This window comes from Schistocerca cancellata, chromosome 6, assembly GCF_023864275.1.
Source record: "Schistocerca cancellata isolate TAMUIC-IGC-003103 chromosome 6, iqSchCanc2.1, whole genome shotgun sequence".
Taxonomy (NCBI): domain Eukaryota; kingdom Metazoa; phylum Arthropoda; class Insecta; order Orthoptera; family Acrididae; genus Schistocerca; species Schistocerca cancellata.
Genome location: NC_064631.1, coordinates 513718494 through 513733686, shown reverse-complemented (window position 1 = coordinate 513733686; position 15193 = coordinate 513718494). Strand labels below are relative to the sequence as shown.

Below are 15193 nucleotides of genomic sequence, written 5' to 3'. Positions count from 1 at the left end.
CATTAAAACAGAAAACACTTTTTTCACTCATATTGATTTCTAATGTGCCACATTATAATTATCTTTCCTGGAATGGACAGGTTTGAATTCCACTTTCCCAGTCATTCCAATCTTACTTATTACTTACACTTATTACTTACACTTACTATCTAATAGTAATACCCATTTTTTGGCATTTAAGTCATTTTTGTTCCTGATATCCAAACCTTCTGGCATGATTTGCAACATACTAAGTCTTATAAGTGTAATAGTCCCTTCAGTATTTTATCAGTACTTTTGAGTGTCAACCACAACTCATGTTTTTCTTACTATTCAGTTTGTTCTGTCAGCAGAAGTTTTTTGTTTAACTTTTTTGTAACTAAAACTCAATTTTCAAACAATATCCTATTTAATTCAAATATTAAAAGTCTTCCTCTTCATTTCTTAAGCTTTCCTGAAATGCCTGCGACTACTAAATGTAACCCATTACATAATCGGGCTGCCCTGGGAGGAGGAGGTGGGGCTCGTTCCAGCAGCCACTGTGCTACAAGCCATTCACAAGCTTTTGCTCCTGGGACATCCGCTGCAAGAGGGCAACCTTAATGTGTGCAATTGGTATGAAAGTAGTGAGAAACACACATCAACATAACAAAAAAATAAAAATTGAACAAAGCATCAGCAAAACTTTTCTGAAACATTTTGCTATATGGACCAATGTTTACAGAACTTTCAAGTGGCTTTCATAGTGGTAGAGCATCATCATCATCATCATCATCATCATCAAAAGAGCACTGGTAACAGTGGCCAAACCACTGCTTAGTATTGCACAAGAGAGTACAATCACTGGTCAAAAATACTAATACATCTCAATTACAGCCTATCCTTCAGCTGTTCATAACTGAGCGCATACAGCTACTGTAAGTAGAGTGTTATCTTACCCATCTCTTGTAAGCATTCCTATTACAGTGCTCAGATCAGCTGCTGAGTTTTCCTGTCTGAGTTTTTCTTCTTTAGCGTAAGATTTTTCTATGTTATAATCCTCTCCTCCATTTCTTAATATTTCTACTCTTAAGATTCCTTCTCGAGGCCAGTCATCTTTTATTTTTTCTAAACAGTTTGTTGGTGTCCGAGAAAAAACAACGTGGATGTATGCCAAAACAAAAAACGCTGTAATGGCCTGGAATTAAAAGGCATGGTTTATTAGTCATCAGTTTAATATAATAGCAAAAAGGACTAGCTAACAACATAAGACAGCCCATAATGAGAAACATTAGCATTTTCAAATCAAAATACATTACAGTTGCATTTTTGACATGTATCCTCCATAATGAACCTTTGGTACAACTTAATGGTAGCTAGGCAAGAGCTGTTCAAAAAATATTTAAAGTAAAAAATTAATACAGTGAAAATAGCAAATCAAACAACTCTGATAAAAGTGCAGATGCTAATACTCTACAATCTTTGAAGAAAGTGAAGAGCTGGATGACTCCCAGATGTTAAATAGAATCGTACATACAAGAACCCTAAAAGTGCATAAAACCACAAAAAACAACGTTAAGGTATTGCAAAAGGAAGGAAAGAAGATTAGGGTTTAATGACCCATCAACATTGGGGTCATCAGAGATGGACAACAAGCTATGACTGTTTGAAGGAGGAGAATGGAAATTGGCTGGGTCCTTTTCAAAGGAACCATCTGGGCACATGCCTAGTGCAATTTTGGGAAATCATGGAAAAACCTAAATCAGGATGGCTTAATGTGAATTTGAACTGTTGTCCTCCCGAGTGAGAGTCCAGTATGCTAACCATTGCACCACCTCACTCAGTTTAAGATATTGCCTCCTCAAAACTTGTCGGAAATTGAAAATACGAAAGAACAATTCAAAGTTTGGCAGCACCTATTACTAAATAACAGTGCATATACACAGATGTCTAGCATGTATATTGTCGTTGTGTGAAAGGATATGCTGCTACCAACAAATATCATAAGGGTTGAAGAATCATGCTGTTAAATCAGACATCACCAGTCTTCACAATGGTAAAGTATGAATTGTCAAATACTGAATCAACAGGAACTGAATTTTATGATAATTTAATCATTCTGTTTTTTGTACCGACCTCATACTGAAATGTAGACATGTTTTTTTACATGTTAACTGAAGTTCCAGACACAGTATAAATGTCCAAAAATATTAATTTTATGAGGAGACACAAATATTATTACAATATTACACTTTAAACCACAAACACACAGTTAAACATTCTGTAAAGTTTTGCCATGTGATAAATAGTCAACAGTACAGAAGGGCAACAAATAGACAATACTGCAACCCACCTGAAAATTGGCAATTATACATTTTAAAATCCAAGACATTAATTCTCCAACATTATTGGCCAATCAAAGCTGGGGAGAAGTGTGCCGTAAAAAATTAAAGTGAAGTGAAGCATTGCATAACAAAGATCAACAATCAGATAAAGAAAGAGTCGCAGATGGAGAGGGACGAAGGGGTACGATTAATAGATCATCCAAAAAAAATTATTTACTTCTGCAAGAGACTATTTTCAAGCACTAGATAGAAATTACAATCATATATTCCTGAGACAGGTGAAACGCTTGAATATATATCAAGTAATGCTGCTGCTGAATGAATGAATAAATGCTCACCAGGAAGCTTGAAGTGCGAACATAATAAACATAAAATTAGTCACCAAGTTCAGATGTTTCCTAAATTATCTAAAGCAGACAAGGTTAGTGACGTTAGTAAGGAAATATAATCAAGATATGTAAAATTACAGACAAGTTTCCTGCTGTCATCAGTTTGAAAAACAACAATATCAGCTATGATACACAGATTCGTTTGTAGAGTGCTACAGAATAAGTTACGTGGAATTTACAGAAGTTGCAAATAATACACTTGACAAAGATAACTGTCAATATATTTTGGATAAATGGCAGCATTGGTCGTAAAGATAGAAATCCTTTATTTGACAAATTGATTTCAGTCACTGTGTGGCCATCAGTTTTAAAAATACATAAGAACCAACAGACCTGAGGATCTTAACACAAATGTGGCCCTTTTTAGAACCACCATCAAAAAATACTGAAACAGGAAAACACATACAAATATAGAGATTCTCATATATACCAGACTCTTCACACCTTGTAGGCCCATGTCGTGTGTGTGTGTGTGTGTGTGTGTGTGTGTGTGTGTGTGTTTGAAGTTTACGGGTGCTAAACAGCGTGGTCATCAGCGCCCAAACGCATAAAAACAGGAACACATGCAGTGAAGGGACTAAGACAAACAGCGAACAAGGAGAACAGCTAAAACACACAGACCTGACGCAGTGCCAAATCCTCACACACAGAGGCAAAACGAGAGGAGAAGGGACACACTAAAAAGGAAAGGAAACACAAGGAAAAGAGAACAGAAACCGAAGGGAAACAAGGAGGTAATCGTGACTGGCTGACCTCTTACCTAAAACCTGGGTGAGCCAGTCACCCAGCAGCACATTAAAACCCTCTCCCTAAAATCCGAGGCAACAAATTGGACAGGACACAAAACTGTAAGACCTTAACTACAGTTGTTGCGTCATCTTGTAAAATAGAGGGCAAATCCGGTGGCAAGGAAACCACCGCCCTCTGGTCAGAGAATAAAAGACAGTCAAGTAAAATGTGGCGGACAGTAATCTGGACGCCACAAGAACTGCAGATTGGGGGGTCCTCCCGCCGGAGTAAAAAACCATGCGTTAAGGGACTGTGCCCGATGCGGAGGTGAGTGAGGAGAACCTCATCCCGCCTGCATGACTGGTAGGACGTACGCCACGGCCGCGTGGTAGCCTTGACCAGACGCAGCTTATTGTCACCGACTGCCAGCCACTCCTCTTACCACTGACGCATAACACGAAAACGCAGGAGGGAGGTAACAGCATGGAGGGGGACGGCACATTCAACAACGTGAGGGAGGGAACATGCATCTTTGGCAGCCACATCCGCCAGTTCGTTTCCCCTAATACCCACGTGCCCCGGCACCCAGCAGAAGGACACCTCCTTCCCCTGCCGTTGCAGGTGGAGGAGGGCATCATGGATGTTCTGGACGACCGTATCCGCTGGGTACAAGTGTTGCATGGTCTGAAGGGCACTCAGGGAGTCAGAACAGATGAGGAACTTAAGACTGGGAACACACCTCATCTGCTCCAAAGCCTGCAAGATCGCAAACAATTCGGCATCGAAGATGGTAAACGCCGCAGGAAGCCTTAACCTGACGAATCGATCAGGGAAAACAACAGCACAACCAACAGAGTCCCCCTGTTTAGAGCCATCCGTAAATACTGGTACATGGTCGGGATGCTGGTTTAAAATATCATAAAATAAGGAGATAAAAACAAACGCAGGAGTGCAACTCCTCCGGTACTCCGACAAGTCTAAAAGGACGCTGGGCCTCTGGAGCAACCAGGGAGGCAGGCGAGTAAAACCTTGTCGTTGGGGGGCCACAAGCTCCACACCAAGGGACTCAAGCAAATGCTTGGCACGAATCCCAAATGGCCTCGTTGCCCTGGGACGACTGGAAAAGAGACGTTCCATAGGCGGTCGGGCAACGGTAGGGTACGCAGGGGAGGTAGGACAGGCAAGGAATTGACACACCCGTCGCACCATGAGGAGTTTCCGCCGGATGGCGAGCGGCGGTTCCCCTGCCTCAGCACACAGGCTGGGGATGGGACTGGTACGGAAGGCACCAGTGGCCAGCCTGATACCCTCATGGTGTACTGCATCAAGAATCTTCAGATACGAAAGCCTTGCTGACCCATACACGGGGCAACCATAGTCAAGACGCGACCGGACGAAAGCCCTATAGAACTGCAGCAGAAGCGCCCGATCTGCTCCCCAGGACCGATGGCTCAGACACTTCAAAATATTCAGTGCCTTCAGGGCCCGCACCTTGAGGTCTTTAAGGTGAGGCAACCACGACAACTTGGAATCAAAGGTGAGGCCCAGGAACCGCACAGTGTCGCTAAAAGGAAGAATGGTGTCCCTCAGACGCAATTCAGGGGAGGTAAAAAGACGTCGAGAACGATTAAAATGAACACACACACATTTGTCCGCAGAAAAGGTAAAACCCGTCTTCGCAGTCCATGCCTCTAATCGCTGTATCGTAAGCTGCAACTGCCGACTAGCAGTGACAAGATTGGAGGAAGAACAGAAAACAGCAAAATCGTCCACAAACAAGGAGCATTGGACAGGACTCCGGATAGTGGACATGATACTGTTAATGGCGACGGCAAAGAGGGTGACACTTAAAACGCTTCCCTGAGGAACACCATTCTCCTGCACATACAAATCAGATAGCACATTACCAACCCTATAACGAAAGAGGCGGTGGGAAAGAAAGGACCGAATGAAGATGGGGAGACGGCCACGAAAGCCCCACTCATGGAGTTGATTGAGGATATGGCGGCGCCAAGTAGTGTCATACGACTTATGAATGTCAAAGAAGACACCAAGACAATGCTGGTTACGTAGGAAGGCCTGCTGGATGGCCGCCTCAAGCAGGGTCAAGTTGTCGATAGTGGAACGACATCGCCGAAAGCCACACTGGGAGGGGCTAAGGAGCTGCCTGGTCTCGAGCAACCAAACCAGGCGACAGTTGACCATGCGTTCCAACGTCTTCCCGATACAGCTCGTCAAAGCAATACTTCGATAACTGCCGGGATGCGTTCGGTCCTTCCCCGGTTTGAGGAGAGGAATCAAAACCGCCTCCCTCCACAAGTCAGGGTATGTGCCGGATAACCATATCATATTAAAACAACTCAGGAGAACTTCCTTGGATGGCAGCAACAAGTGCTGCAGCATGCTGTACCGGATTTGATCATGACCAGGCGCAGTATCATGAGCCACAGACAGCGCCGAATCCAGTTCCCACATTGTGAAGGGGCAATTGTAGGGTTCAGAATTTGGAGACCGGAAGTCCAAGTGACCCCTCTCAATGGCAGTTCGGTAGCGGCAGAAATCTGGATCACAGTTAAGAGTTGCGGTAGATTCCGCAAAATGCATGGCCAGTGTCTGGGCAATGTCTCTCGGCGCCATGAGGAGACATCCCTGATGCAGTAATGCCGTGACAGGTAGTTGGCTGCGTTTCCCGGAAATCCTCCTGATGGCTTCCCATACTTTCGTAGAATTAGTGGTGCGGGAGATGGAGTTCAAGAACAATTGCCATGACCGTCGTTTGCTCTCTTTAATCACTCGCCGCGCTTTGGCTCTTGCCACCCGAAAGGCCGCAAGATTGCCAGCGGAGGGACGGCACTTGAAGCAGCGCAGAGCTGCACGGCGGGCTCGGATGGTGGAGCGGCACTCAGTGGTCCACCAAGGGACAGGACATCTCTTGGGATTACCAGATGACCGTGGAATGGACAATTCAGCAGCATGGGAGATCACGGCTGTAGCATGGTCTACCCAGTCGTGGACGCTGGCACGGTGTTCCAAAACAGCCAGTTGGCTGAAAAGTGTCCAGTCAGCTCTGCAGAGGTGCCACCGAGGCGGCGCTGATAATGCCACAGCCTCATCCAGGAGGCGAATCCAAAGGGGGAAGTGGTCACTAGAATGGAGGTCAGCAACAACCTCCCACAGAGCAGAATCCGCAAGTGCAGGAGAGCAAAAGGAAAGGTCAATAGCCGATGACGACCCGGAAGCAGTACAGAAATGAGTGGGAGCACCAGAGTTGAGGATGCACAGTTCTTCAGACATCATGAGGCTTTCCATAATGCGACCCCTGGGGCAAGTAGTCAGAGAGCCCCATAAGACATTATGAGCATTGAAGTCCCCCAGCAGAAGAAATGGGCGGGGGAGCTGGCTAATAAGGTCTGTGAGAGCCTGAGAGTCTATTGCATCCTGAGGCGGTAAGTAAACTGAACAGACTGTGAGCCTCCGACCCACAAGAAGGTCAACTGCAACTGCTTGCAAGTCTGTAACGAGAGGGAGCTCAGATGAGGGGTGCATGTCACGGACAAAAACCGCAACACCACCCTTTGCCCTTTGCCCCGTCAGATCATCTTTCCGATATACGGTATAGCCCCGTAAAGAAGGAGCATCAGTGGCCCGAAAATGTGTCTCTTGGAGACATAAGCACAAAGGGCACTCTCGTACCAGGAGTTGTAATTCGGCCACATGCATCCTGAACCCATTCAGGTTCCACTGTAATATGGGAGCCAGTGATTAGGGTGGCTGAACTTTCACCCTTCCTCTGTGCTTCGGAGGAGAGCCCGTACCCACCGGAGATTTAGTCCTGGGGCGAGAAGATCGCCCCCGGTCAACATCAATGTCCATCAGCTCCGATGACGACCCACGGGAGATGTCAGACAGTACGATGGCCTCGTCATCGGACCAACCCTGACTAGTCTCCTCAGGTGGCAAAACCTTCACCTTCGGCGTCTGTCTTGGAGGGCTTAGAATGCAGAGCCTTGTCAACAGGTGGAGCTTTACTCGCCTGGGCAGAAGGCGCCATAGGGGGAGAGGCAGGAAGTACCCCAATGTCAGCAACCACAGCCTTGTCCGACGTTGCAGGGAGAGCCGCAGGTTGCAAAACAACAGCAGCAGCACAAGTGCACTGGCAAACGCAGATATTAGTGCTAACACTAGCAACCTCCGTTTGCGTAGCAACAGTGGCCATTTGTACCGGTTTCTTCAGAGCGGAAGCGAAAGATGTTGTAAACACAGGAGGTTGCATGGCCTTAAAGAGCTTCTTGGCCTCACCATAGGGGATGCGCTTAGATGTTTTAATCTCCTGTATCTTCCGTTCTTCGAGATAGATGGGGCAGACCCGGCTCCAGACAGGGTGACTCCCAGAGCAATTCACGCACTTCACAGGCGATGAACAATCGGCTCCGTCATGGGTAGGCTGACCACATTTACCACAAGTGGCTATCCCATTGCACCCCAACGTAGTATGCCCAAAGCGCTGGCATTTAAAACAGCGCATTGGGTTGGGGAAATAGGGCCTTACTGGCAAACGTAAGAACCCCGCTTTAACATGCTCTGGGAGTCTCGGGCAACTGAACGTGAGAATAAACGAGTCGGATTTGACTAGGGTCCCATCGACTCGTTTCATAATATGCTGCACGTCAACAATACCGTCATCAGCCCATTCAGACTTTAACTCATCTGTGGGGATATCTACCAAGTCCCTACATGTCACAACACCCTTACTATAGTTCTGAGTGGAGTGGAGCTCGGTCTCGATAGCGTACTCTCCGAGACAGGTTGCTTTCTGAAGAGAAGCGACTTGACGGGAACTAGAAGTCTCAACTAACAGAGTCCCATTGCAAAGTCGCTTCACAGATTTAAGTGTTCCTGCAATTCCATCAAGACCCTTGTGGATGTAAAAGGGAGAAACCCTCTCAAAGCTACCCTCCTTCCGTTTAATAATCAAAAACACATTCTGATTATCAGCATGTGCTCTGTTACGACAGTCTGATAAATCTCGATCAACACCAGGCGCTGGAGGACTCGCAGCACGAAGTCGCTTCTTCGATGGGGTGTGTTTTCCTACCAGCGGCCCACCCAAGCCACTGGTAGGGGGAAATGTAGAGGTCTAAGAGTCCATTGCGGTCCCACGAGCAGCTAGGGAACTAAAGGTCCGCTCAGACAGAGCCCCGCGTGCCTGAGTAAGCCTTATACAACTGGGGTGCGGCAGGTGCCCCAGAGGTCGCCCGCTTGCGACTGTTCCACCCCAATAGCCATGCATCTCTTAGGCACGGAGCGCACCGGAAGATTGAGGGGTTTTTATAGAGGTTGTCCTTCCTCGCAATCCAGGCGGTCAAGCCAAGATTACCATTCCCCGCAGCACACAACATTCCACCGCCGCGCCATACGGTGGTCGCTGAAGCATGTCCGGGGGTTACGGTGACAGGAGACTGGCGGCGCTGACCAGTCCCCAGCTCAGGACCCCGGGTTCGCCAAGCCCGTACTCAGCAAATAAATGCTGAGCCCCTGGGGGGAGGCCCATGTCATAACAACACAACATATTCTGTAAGGTGTAACATATAAGGTGATAATTACTTCCAACAGCTATCTTCACTTTTACTTCATACAATAGTTCTGAAATTACAAAAGAACCTATCTTGTGACCTTCATAGTTGCCGGTCCAACATACAGTGAGCTTGTAGCTTACACAGCCACCTAGATAAGCTACGTACAGCAAAACAACCATCATGGTGCACTCTGTTTCTAAAGCGTACACCACACAGACATAAAATACTTCAAAATAACAATAACAGAAAAACCAAAGCTTCCATAAAAATAACCTTTAAAATCACAGGACAAGTTTACTGTCGGAAGTCTTAGCAAACTTTAAAAACACAGTGCATAATAAAAATACAATAAATTACGCCCTCTGACAAAGTACAAGAAAAATTTATAAAACATACCTAGTAATCTCTTAAAATCAAATACAGAAAAGTTAACCTCAGAAACAGCCTTTTTACATTTTCAAAACCATTGATTAGATGTAAAACATAAACCTTTACAACGGGACATTGCACCCTCTCTTATCATATACTCTAAGACTTGACCAATCCAATATTGACATTATCAGATTACGTTCTTAACAGGCATTTACAGTAATAACAAAATACAATGATCTCCCATATGTACTGGACCTGTAATACTGCTATTTTTAATGTGAGAAATTAATGTTAAAATTCAATAATGACAAAGTGTGCAATTGTGGTACCTTCAATGAATAAACAGAACATACTAAATATAAATTGCAAACAGGGCTAAAAAATAAAACTAATATCCACCATTTGCTGTTATGAAACTGTTTAAATACGTATAGCAAAAAATTACCAAGTTTATGCTCGTAGCATGAATCAGCATGTTGCACTGCATAGGAGCGTCATACCAGCTGATCTTCCATCTCATTGCTGGCCATGAGGACGGCCTTCCTGCCGCGCACCAAGCAGCTCTCAAAATGTTCCCAAAAATGGGTGTTTTTCATAACTGACTGCTTGTTAAGCAACATGCAATTCCAAGATTTCAAACTACAGAAAATCTCTATCTCCTCAAGGAGATCAACATATCTGCCTTTTTTCCCACCCTGTGCAGCAATTTAAGTTGTAATGCCAAGTCGGAGGAGCATGGCCCGGATTAATCAAATGTATCACACAATCACCCACTTCATCATTATTGGCATTTAACATCAGTTTTGCACATAAAAAATAGCAGTATTGCAGGTCCAGTACATAATTTGGGAGAGTATTGTATTATATTTTTGTTAATGTCTTTTTATTACCTTTTGTAAATGCATGTCAAGAATTTGCAATGATAATGTCAATCACAAGGTTGGTCAAGTCTTCAATTATGATAAGAGAGGGCATAACAACCCACTGTAAAGGATTAATGTTTTTACATGCAATCGATGTTTTTGGGAATGTAAAAAGAATATTTCTGATGTTAACATTTCTGTATTTGGTTTTAAGAAATTACTATGTGCTTTTACATTAGGCACATTCCCATAAAAATTTTACCTTGTAAATTACGTCAGAAGCCGTAATTTATTGTATTTTTATTATGCCTGTAATGCTTTTTTAAAGTTTGCTAAGACTACTGACAGTAAAACTGTCACTGATTTTAAAGGTTATTTTTATGTAAGCTTTGGTTTTTTTCTATTATTGGTATTTTGCTGCATTTTACGTCTGCATGGTGAGTGCTTCAGAACGTAGATGGCACTATGATGGTTGTTTTGCTGTACTGAGCTTATATAGTTGGCTATGTAACCTACAATTTCACTGTATGTTGGACCAGCAACTATGAGGGTCACAAGATAATTTCAAAACTACCGTATGACGTAAAAGTGAAGGTATCTGTTTGAAGTAATTGTCACAGTACATGTGCACATTATGGAATATGTTGCGTTGTTATGATATAGGCCTACAAGAATTTGTATATTTGTTTATGTTTTCCTGTTTCTGTATTTTTTTGATGGTGGTTCTAAATAGGGCCACGTTTGTGTTAAGATCATCATGTCTAATGGTTCTTATGTATTTTTAGCACTGAAGATGGTCACACAGTGACATAAATTGATCTGTAAAATACAGAATTTCAATCTTTATGACCAATGCTGTCATTTATCCAAAACATATTGACAATAATATGGTCATGGTGCACATGGTTCCCAATGGAATTAGACATCAAAAAGATAACTGAATTGCAACCATATTGATACATCTACTGAAAGTATCTGGCTCAACTAATGATAAAAATTCTATTCAAAAAGTTAGAATCACTGGGAGTACCAGGAATACATAATCAGTTGCCATCATACTTCATAAACATGACACAAAGGGTAAAGGAAATACACATCTTGACTAAAATTAATATTTTACTGGAGTTATTGAACCATTAGCACAACATTTCCACAGACAAGCATATTAGAATTGATACTGTTTTAATATATATCAGTGATATGTCAAACAGTATGGGATCTTTACACGCAGAGCTATAATTTCAGAAAAAAAACTGAACTCCAGATATATATACAAATAATTCAAATGGAGGAAATCAGGCTTTTACACTATAAAAGGACACACATCAGATGAAAGAAGGAAAATAATACTGTAAAATTAAATGCCTATGATATTCTAGTCTGTTGCTGGACACCAGAGGATATTCTCGGCTCTAACTTTCAAATTTTTCTGGGTGAGACTGAGCTACTCTCAAAGAAACAGCACAGGTTCATGGAAAATCACTCACATGAAAAAAGCTTTGTCTTCATTCATACACTATATTTTTAAAATAGAAGTTGCAGTTTATCAGAAAGCAAGGAAGGATTGAATATGGCTAAAAGTAGGGCTTCGGTAACTTTTCGATAGTCCCACTTTCTGCACAAGTGTAAATATCCATACCAAGTCTCCCAAGCTGTACCCACTGACCGGTGCTTACCATTACAGTGCTCTCAGTCTTTTTCTTGGGCATCCAGGTCCTTACGTGAGCTAGCTATCTTACTTCTTCGGTCCTGGTGATGAGGCATTTCATGCAGTCATCCTGCGTATCATTCAAAGTTGAAATGGAAAAGTGTACTCACTGTTGTTTCAGCCTTGTGACAATGGAGGAGAAGGAACAGTGTGAAGCCTACGATATCTTGCTTCTCTTAGTTGTATGTGAATGTCATGGCAGGCAGTACTGTAGTTCAATCTCTTTGTTCAACACCAATGTACATCAAGGCATATCTGTCAATGTTTTATTACAGTGTTCTGTGGGGCCATTCATTTCTGGATGACAGACAGTTATCATGCTGTGGGTGATGTCAGGACACGAAATTATCTCTGATACTAGTTTTGAATGGAAAACTTTTCCACAATTAGAGACCAGTAAACAAACAGAGCCTCCCCAAGATATCAATTTCAAATTTGGTGAAATGATGCTGCTGTAGGTGGAACTGATACCACATGCATTGAAGGTAACTGTAGCATGTATTGCCATAGTTTGCATTCCTTGTAGTAGCTTACATAGTGTCTAACAGACTGGTATAGACGTGGCCAGTGATACCTGTGTCTGATTCTGCCTATGGTCTTCACGACTCCCAAATGACCTGATGTTGGAGCATTGTGGAAATACTTCAGGATACCTTGCCACAGATGAGCTGGCATAACGAGCAACCATTTCTAACCCATTGGATCACAGCTCCTCTTACGCAGTGCTTCATTAATTGACTAGAGTTCTCCTTTTGTTGGTTCCTCATCATGCAGGGCTCTCAAGGTTTTCAGCAGCATTGGATCTCCCTCTGTTCAACAGCAATGTCATTTACTGCAAAGTGACTAAAATTTCATCCACACTACTGTGTTCTGTCACAGAATTCAATGAAATGCAGTCGGCATCCTTGTGTTTGCATCTGCTTTTCTATACTACCTCAATTTCCATCTTGCTACTCAACCTGGTGGATCCTGTAGGCTAATAAGCCACCACAGATAATGGTAGTTTGACACAGTGGTGAATAGTTTGCTAATTAAATGTGGCCAGAACTTGCCGATGCCTCAAATGACTGCATGACATTCTTTCTCAGTTGTAGAGTAGTTCATCTTGCACTTGGAGAGTACTCTGGAAACAAAAGTTATCACCTTTTCAGCATCTTCCTGAATTTGCACTACAAAGGCATCTATCCCATGACCACAAGCATTAGTGTGATGTTCTGCCTTGGCTTTTTCATCATACAATGCTTGGGCTGGAGAAGACATTTGCACCTCCTTAAGGACAAGGAAAGATCTTTCTTGCACCTCATTCCACGAAAATTGGCATGTCCCTGCAGTAGTTCTTGCAAGGGATGTGCCTTGGTACAGAGTCCTTTGTGAATTGCCAGTAGTATTAGCACATTCCAAGAAAACTTCTCACATTATGAATGTGCCAATGAATTGGAAAATCTGCAACTGCTCGCATTTTCTCTGGATCAGGACAGACCACACCACCATTCACTAGATGGTCCAAGACTTGTACTTCTTGGGTGGCTAAGAGGTACTTTTTTGGATTTAGGAGGCGGCCTACAAGTCTGAACACACTTCAACATGGCTGCCAGGCAGCTTAGATGTTCTTCATACATTTTCCATGGTGCTGAACCACAGTCAATCACACAGTATGTTTTGAAAGAACAAACCGCCATCTGACTATATATTACTGCATTTTTCTTCAGTACTATCTAGATATTGGCTTTTACATCATCATCGAGTACAAAGCTGAAAGTTCTTGGACCACTAACACATCATATATGGTCAAGTCAGCCCAAAGCATATGTCTCCAAAAAATAACAGTGTCATCTGGATGGCAAAGACATATCCATTTCAGGTATCAAGGCAAGCTGTCCATAATATGTCTGAAAGTGACTGGAGCATTACACATCTAAATGGCATTACTTTGATCTCGTAGATGCCATCGGAAGCTATGAAGGCATCCTTTTTTCTACTCAGCCTCATCAACCTCTATTTGCCCATAGCCTTACTTCATATCCATAGTGGAGAAATACTGCATTCCATTCACAAGCAATCTATGGTGTCACCAGCGCAAAGCAACTGGTAGACATCTTTCTTCATTACAGCACAGTAATGTCGTGTGCCATTCTCCTTCTTTACAAGGACTACATGAGAGGACCAACGATTTCTGAAGATTCAATGATCTCATCACGCAGTGCCATCTCCACTTCCACCTGGATTATCCATCATTCAGCTGACAACACACTACAGTATATAAGCATTGGTTGGTTGTTGAACAATTGCTTGATCTGTCTTTTCCCCACTCCTGACTTGAAAGCATCCAAAAATTGACCTACAATGGCTATCATTCACCAATGTTGTTCCTCTGTTCAGCCAAATACTATTGGTAGGACAACAGTAGCTCTCCCTCCTGTGTAGTCTGCAGTGGCAGCAGAAGATGATTGTTTCTCAATGAAACTGGTTCAACTGCCTCTAAGAGCTTTCCTTTAGGGATGAGTTACGGCTGCTCGTGCCAATTAATTATCCAAAGTTCTCCTTGGCCACCTAAATGCCTACGATCATCACTAGCACGTGTCTTGTCATAACAGCTTCACATTTTAGCTGAGCATCTCAACCAGAAACTGGAACTCATCTTTATTATGACGATGGTGGGATAACAATGACTTCAATGGCAAACAACTGCCCAAAGCAATCTTTGTTGGGCGAGGTTGCTGGAATAGCTTCATCAATTTGGAGTTCTGATTTTCCACAGTCTATGAATGGCTGTGATTACTGCAAGAAGTCCTATCCAAGGTTAACACTGTGGCTACATTCGGTTAAAACAATGAATTTGAAGGGCTGTGTTCTATCATTGACAGTCATTCTTGCAATACATATTCTTATTGGCTGGATATATTTCCCATTTGTGACCTTTAGCATGATCACTTTCATATTACAGAACATAGTCTTCTATAGAAGGCGATGATAAGCATCCAATATTACAGAAAAGAAAGCCCCTGAGATGACTAGCACCCATACAGGTTGGCTGTCAGTGATGACGACAATGAGATTTCCAGACAACTTGGTGACTGTCTGTCATCCATGGAGGATTCATAGATGGTCATCATCTCACTTAGTTTTCCTGAAGCCAGAAATTAGGCGAGCATATGGTACTTAGGTACAGCAATGGGGAACATTTATACTATCTTTGGGAGCGACCTCATCCAAGGTATGGCAATGGACTTCATCTGCAGTTGACTGGCATGAA

General features: G+C 43.2%; 1 protein-coding gene across 6 annotated transcripts in view; it reads right to left on the bottom strand.

Annotated features, from left to right (window-relative positions):
* LOC126088514 (membralin) overlaps positions 1 to 15193 on the bottom strand; it is a 551852-nt gene that overhangs the window by 501461 nt on the left and 35198 nt on the right. For all 6 annotated transcript variants that reach the window (XM_049906664.1, XM_049906661.1, XM_049906663.1 and 3 more), the window contains exon 3: positions 918 to 1156. In XM_049906664.1, the coding sequence (XP_049762621.1) occupies positions 918 to 1156 (239 nt within the window). The remainder of the gene's footprint in view (positions 1 to 917; positions 1157 to 15193) is intronic.